Raw genomic sequence first — 7107 nt, forward strand, 5'->3', positions numbered from 1 at the left:
GTTTGAACTGTGACTTTTCAAAGGCATACAGTTTGGTCAAATACAGGTGAATTTTCATGGTAACAGAAGAAGTCCATTCCTGATACATAAGACCAAGCACTACTTAATTTCAAGTCTTTGTATCAAAGCATGAGCTCTTTAAAAGAAAAAGTTACTCGAACTTTTAACGTGTGCATAATGATGTAATTTTCCGTTGGCTTGTTCTCAGAAATCCAAAAGGGTAACAAGTTGCTGTAATATGCAAGCTCATATATGGCTTAGAGTAAACCAGGTCAAGCCTTGTAGAGCTCTTTGTTACACTTAGACGTCTTTGACCTCTTAACAGTCAAGCAGTATAGAGGTACAGTTCCTTCATTTAGGGTACATCTAGACTACATCCCTCTGTCAAAAGAGGGATGTAAATTAGACACTTGGAAATTCCCCTGGGAGCAGTGGGCCAGCCAGCAGCAGAGTCAAGGCAGACCCCAACTCCGACCCCCCACCCTACCTGCAAAAGCACCTGGCATGCACCTCACCCCCATCCACAACAATCCCCGACTACACAGGCCACAGCGCTCCACCACTGATCAATGGGAGCTGCAGGAGCCGCATCTGCAGGCAAGAACAGAGCATGGAGACCCCCTGCGCTGACCCTCTCAGGGGCTGCAGGGACATGAGGTTTACAGGATCTTTTGAAAAAGGTTTCTATTTTTTTAAAGAACCTTGTCTAGACTGCGGTTTCATTTTCAAAATAGCTCTTTTTCAAAAGAGCGCCATGACTCGATTATGCAAATGAAGCACGGGAAATTCAAATCCTGGCTTCATTTGCAATTTCGAAGTGTCTAATTTACATCCCTCTGTCGAAAGAGGGATGTAGTCTAGACACATCCTTAGAAATATTTTATTCCTGAGGAAATTCTGCACCAAAAAGTTAAATTCTGCACACCTATATTTTAAAGTTCTGCAAATTTTGTCAAAATAACATTACAGGCAGTCTCCGACTTACGCAGATCCGACTTACGTCGGATCCACACTTACGAACGGGGCTTTCTCGCCCTGGAGCTCGCAGGCAGCGGTCCCGCCACCTCGACCTCCAGGGCGAGAAAAGCTGCTTCCAGTGCCCCTGGTCTGCTGGGGACCGTCTCCAACAGACCAGGGGCACCGGGAGCAAAGCCGCAGCAGCGGCGGGTTCCCGCGCTTCTGAGGCTTTGCTCTGGCAAAGCCTCAGAGGCGCGGGACCGCGCCATGGCTGCGGCTTTGCTCCCGGTGTCTCTGGTCTGTTGGAGACGGTCCCCAGCAGACCAGGGACACAGGGAACAAAGCCGCAGCGGCGGCAGGGTCCTGCGCCTCTGAGGCTTTGCCAGAGCAAAGCCTCAGAGGCGTGGCACCCCGCTGCCGCTGCGGCGCTGCTCCCTGTGTCCCTGGTCTGCTGGGGGGGGGGGGGCGCAGCTAGTGTGCCGCGCCCCCCCCCCCCCCCCCCAGCAGACCAGGCTTTTGTTGTGGACCCTGGGGCAGAGCAGCTGGGGCGCTGCCGGTTGGTCCCGCAGCGCCGCTCTGGGCACTACTGGACCAACCCAGCAGCACCCTAGCTGCTCTAACCCAGGCGTCCTGATTCAGCCGCTGCTGGTCAGTTTCAGCAGTGGCTGAATCAGGACGCCTGGGGCAGAGCAGCTGGGTTGGTCCAATAGCGCCGAGGAGTGGCGCTACTGGAGCAACCCAGCAGCACCCCAGCTGCTCTGCCCCAGGCTTCCTGGAATCAGCCGCTGATCAGTTTCAGCAGCAGCTGACTTGGGGACGCTTGGGGTTCTTAAGTTGAATCTGTATGTAAGTCAGAACTGGCGGTCAGTTTCAGCAGCGGCTGAATCTGGACGCCAGTTCCGACTTACATACAGATTCAACTTAACAACAAACCTACAGTCCCTATCTTGTACGTAACCCGGGGACTGCCTGTACTTAATCATGCCAGTTTCAATTATTTAGTTGTTTATTTCAAAATACTTGTCATCAAGAATATATGTTTATAACAATACAGACACACAAACAAATTCCTCCAGTAGAGAATTAATACCTAGGACAACAGAGTTCTTATTTCTTTGCCTCCTCCTCCATCCAGCCCAAATACCTGCATCTGCACCCCTCCCCCCATGCCTTTTAAGCCCACCTTTGTGGTTCCCCACCAGAAACATTAGCCTCCTCCCTCCCAGAGCCCACCTGTCCCTCCCCATCCCAAACACCAGTTCCCCTACTGCCCAGGGATCCAGAAGGAGAAACAGCCTGCTTTTGGGTTCTAGGCTTGTGTGGAGTTTTATGTGCACTGCCATCTCCTTTCCTTTGGATATGTGGGGAACTCAGCTGCTAGGAATGCTCCAATCCCCCCACTGTGCCCTGCAGAGTCTTGCATGTGTGATCTACACTCTGCTGACCCAGCAGCCCCTAGTAGTGGCCAGTAGCACAACAACCCATTTCTATGGGGGAAAGGAAATTATGGATAAACATTAATTTCTGCAGAATTCCCCCAGAAGAAGTGTTTATTCCTTTCTCTCAGAATTCAAACAGATAAAGGAGTCTACCTGCGCCCCTCCTCTTCATGGGACTGTTGGGGGTGGTACAAGTAACAGTCTTTGTTCTTTTGATATTTCACAGTGATACATTTGGTGTCAGTGGGCTTTGTTGGTGGGCAGGACCTAACCCATTCTGTTTCTACATTACCATTTTATGATTTATACAATTAGAGGATTACAATGCAAACACTCAATATAACCTTAACATCTGTAGCATATTATAAGATTAATACACGCAGCATGCTAAAACAATTTAATAAAACACACACTAAACACGTTCTTATAAATGTAATACATATTTTAATGACACTAACAGTTGAGTAAGACTGGTTTCTGGCTGTGCATTTGTCATTTTTCAGTTAGGGCTAGGGGCATTGGCATGAGCTCGTATCTGGTCTGCTAGCATCATACCCACCAAAATGAAAGTGCTTTCAAACTAAAATGTAAAAAACGAAGTGTTTTGCAAATCATTACAAGTGACTGTTAAGATCTCAGACAAATGTCTTAAAGTGGATCTGAGGCCAAAGTACAGACCCAAATATCCGTAAACAGGAAGTGGTAGGAATCTAATCTCCCCATAAATCAACAATAAGGAATAGTATTTGTGGGATAAGCACTAGGACCACAGTATAGGGTTGGATTTTTAGGGGATTTCTAACACAATTCTTTTGTGGTTGTGTGCATGTGTGTTGTACTGGAATGGAAAATGACATGCCTACAATAAGGAAAAGTAGATTAAAAGAAATATTACTACTTTACTGTAGTTCCCAGTAGCTGTATAACTTTAACAAGCTGAGAGATGGTTCTGTTATGCAGTTTTACCCTTAATCTGAAACTCCAAGACCTACTTCAGACATGCTTATTTTGGAGTGTTTTTTTTAAAGATGTAATTTACATTTTGAGGCACCAGAGGATGTGGCTTAGAGGCAGGCTTACTTTAATTTATACACTTAATTCCCTTTTCTTGCTGCTCTTGCTCCAGTTCTCTCTCAATCTTTCACAGTGTTACTGTGGATGGGACCCTGAGTGAGTTTTATCTGGTTTACCATACTACTTCTCAACACACTCCCCCAGCATGTAAGTTCTGAAATGAGTCTCCTATGTTCAGATGCCCCTCTAAATTTATACCAAAATATTTGTGGTTAAAGCCACACTTAAAATCTGAGAAATTAAATTTTAGCTTTAAAAGAATGTGTGCTGTTGAGATAATGAAATATGAAATCTTTTACCCCCTTGGGTGAGCAGAAACAGTTGCTATTAAGTGGATCTATAAGCTATTGAAATGTTTGCCTCACTGCAGCTGCTATTAGACATGTCAAAAGTGTTGCATCAGTTTGTGCTAATTAGCAACTCGGGGGTCTCAGCAGAAAAACACGGAATGGTTTTAAGAATTACCGAAGCTTTTGCCACTGAAATGTCCCTCTAGGTCGTGGTTGAGGCACATTAGTACAACAGTGTAGGAACCTTGCACCGGCACTGCCCAATTTGTATGTGTTAATAGCTAGATGAACTGAGAGTCCAAAGCTGTCAATCAGATATCTTTCAGGAACACTAAATACACAGAATCATTAAGGAGGGGTAGGAAAGCACTATATCTTCCAGTCTGTTTCTTGAAGTCGAATGTTTAATATTTGAGGAATGAATCAACTGAAATTTTCTCTGCAGAGTTCTAAGATGAGCATGAAAACTGAGTAATTTAAATATGCAAAATAGTCATGATCATGTATTCTGCTTTTGTTCCAGATTGCACAAAAGCTAAGGCAGGCACTTGGCCGTTTTCCGGTGATGTAGGAATAAACTGGGATGGATAATGAAGAACAACTTCAAAGTGCTTTTCTGATTTGGAGGCAATGCGAATAGAAAGCTAGCCTTTGCCATCCAAGAAACCAAAAAAAAAAAAACCACACCAAAAGGAAAAAAATCTGAACTGCAAAAAATAGTGAAAATAATTTGATGTTTACTTACGCCTAAATGCATCAATTATTTAGGTATTATTTATCTTGAACGCCCTTCCTCCATACCTATGTTTTAAACAAAAGCTGTCTCTTGTGGGAAAATGCTGTCAAGTGTAGAGATTAAAATTGTCAAACTAGTCTGCATTGCCATGGATTTACAAACAGATTCAAGATTTATCAAATTCTTCCAGTTTACACTTAACCAGGGTGAAATGATTATTTTTTCATTTAAAAAAAGTGAAAACCAGAAAAAGGTGGGGGTTTTATATTTTTTATTTTCCTTATATGCCATTCAACCTTTTGTTGGTGTTCTTTTCAGCAGCTATGTAAAGTTCACGTATGTTTCAGTTGCAAACGCAAGATAATCTTTAAAGATTGCTTTGTTCAGTGACCATTTTCCTCTGTATGGTTGCGCTTTCTAACATGTACTCCTAGCACACAATCTCCATAACATGATAGCTGGCAAATTGTTCATTTTTTCCATAATTGCCTAATAGTCTGTTCTTGTGGAACAACGTCTCAGAACTTTTATGTGTTGGGCTCTCCCTCCCTTTCTGGCCATGCACTGTGCAAAGAAAAGACATTAACCAAGGAAATAGCCATTCCAGGAAACTGGAAAAATATTCTCACACCAGCAGTCTGACCACATTAAATATTATGTAGTGCTGGGCTACCTACCTTTAATAGGGTACTCAGTGCTGTTCCTTTATAGGAGTCAGAGTATATGCAGAGCTGGCCCCTCCAGTCACTTCTGACCCTATGTGGCAGGAATCCCAAAATTACCACCCAACTCAGGTTTTCATATAGTAGCACAACATGCTATTGACTCCCATTCAGCTTAAACAAAAAATAATCCACAAACACTGAAAGGAAAGAAGTAATTTCTAGTGCAAACTGAAGCGTGACCTCTGAGGTATTGAATAAAATCCAGGATGTGTGGCAAATAATTTATTTAAAATAATATTGTAGCTGCAAATAAGATATGGTGTTCACAACACATGAATGGCACAGTTATTGTCTTTACTAGTGAAGTGCCACTAAATGACTAGACTTTAGGAAAATTTCTCATAATTACCATCCAGTATTTCATTTAATGCCACAAGCAAGCCTGGATGCCAAACTGCAGCTTTTGCTAAAATCTTCCCTCATATATAAACAACTTAAGGAATAATTTATTTCACTCACAAAGCCATGCTAAATGACGGGTACATTCTGTTGGTTCTATTGTTGCCTTACTCTGTTGTGCAATGCTGAATTTTTTTGTCCTAATATTTTTACAGTAAGAAGAAAAATCTGGATTTGCCTGAATAACCTGAAACAAAAAATCACTAAGCCTGAGTCCAGATGTTATTTAGTAGCACAGGTTTTGTTCATATTTTATAAATATTTTGTTTTCCCTTTAGTTATTTTCTTCCAAATTCCATACAGCAGTGTTTGATACAGTCATTTAAATATATGTACAAAATGTAAAGAATGTGTATAAATGTTTTGCACCAAATGTAAGGTCTTGCCTTCATGTAGAAGCAGCTTATAAAATAAATCATTATGACATGTACAGTAGATTCTGAAAGCACTTTTTCAAGCCAACTTTTTTCAGCCTTTGTATATATACTTTTCTGTAATGAAAATTTTTGTAACTGGTTCTTAGCTGGAGGACATTTTTCTTTACCAAGATTTGAGCTGTCCCTGATGCACTAAATTGCAGCTTCTGTCTTTTACTGGACAGATGGTTTGGGAATTAAGCATAATGTGTGCATTTCCAGTGTGAGGAAGCTATTTCTGCAATAGCCATGTCAGACATATGAAACTATTTGAAACAAATCTGTTTTAAGTTCTCAAAAATAAATTCCTTAGACATATATCCCCATAAAAGTATGTAGCAGGAGCGGTAAACCTTTTTTGGGGTAGAAAAATCAGTCGGAGGCCCCACATAAGTGAAAAGAAAGAAACCCAGGGGTAGCCCGTGGATGTAGGCAACCAATGATGATGTCACACCATTGAGGGCTATGGAGGTGGGGGCACTGATCGCGCATTCCGCCTATGGCGCCAGTTGCTGGCAGCTGTCCTCAAGCCGCTCCTGAAGAAACCCCTTACAACCATGGCTTCCAACTGACATATTAAAAACAAAACAAAACAAAAACCACAAACTTGCTTCACTCCCTCCTCGCACTTAAGCCCTCCACAGTGGGGGAAGGGGAACACTGAGGCTCAGAACTTCCCCCAAGGGCAAGATTAAATGTAAGTTAAATGGGAGTGAGGGTGAGATGGCATTAATTTGGTTGGGGGTCTGGAGCTACCAGATTTTATGGGGCCAAAACTTGGATCAGTGTTGGAAAGGGGCTGCTGGTTGAGGCAAGAGGGCGGGTGCAGTGCAGAAGGGGAGTGAGGGTTCTGACTCCATTTGCAGGTTCTGGGATGGAGAATGAGGCATTTAGGGGACAGGGGCTTCCAGGCTGCAGTCAAGAGACATGGAGCGTGGAGAAGAAATTCAGGACAGGAAGTTGCAGTATGGGCATGGGGTCTGGACAGGAATTTGGATGTGGGAGAGGGCAGAATGTGGGGGCTGGGAGGAGAGGGTTGGGGTGCAGGATATGGGAAGGAGGAGCTTACGG

General features: G+C 43.3%; 1 protein-coding gene across 3 annotated transcripts in view; it reads left to right on the forward strand.

The window, feature by feature from the left end:
• Nucleotides 1-6050, forward strand: part of SNX9 (sorting nexin 9) — a 115170-nt gene extending 109120 nt beyond the window's left edge. For all 3 annotated transcript variants that reach the window (XM_075924522.1, XM_075924521.1, XM_006114991.4), the window contains exon 18: nt 4284-6050. In XM_075924522.1, coding sequence (XP_075780637.1) covers nt 4284-4331 — 48 coding nt within the window. In that variant the 3' untranslated portion in view covers nt 4332-6050. The remainder of the gene's footprint in view (nt 1-4283) is intronic.
• Nucleotides 6051-7107: the final 1057 nt, after the last annotated feature.

This window comes from Pelodiscus sinensis, chromosome 3 (assembly GCF_049634645.1).
Source record: "Pelodiscus sinensis isolate JC-2024 chromosome 3, ASM4963464v1, whole genome shotgun sequence".
NCBI lineage: Eukaryota > Metazoa > Chordata > Testudines > Trionychidae > Pelodiscus > Pelodiscus sinensis.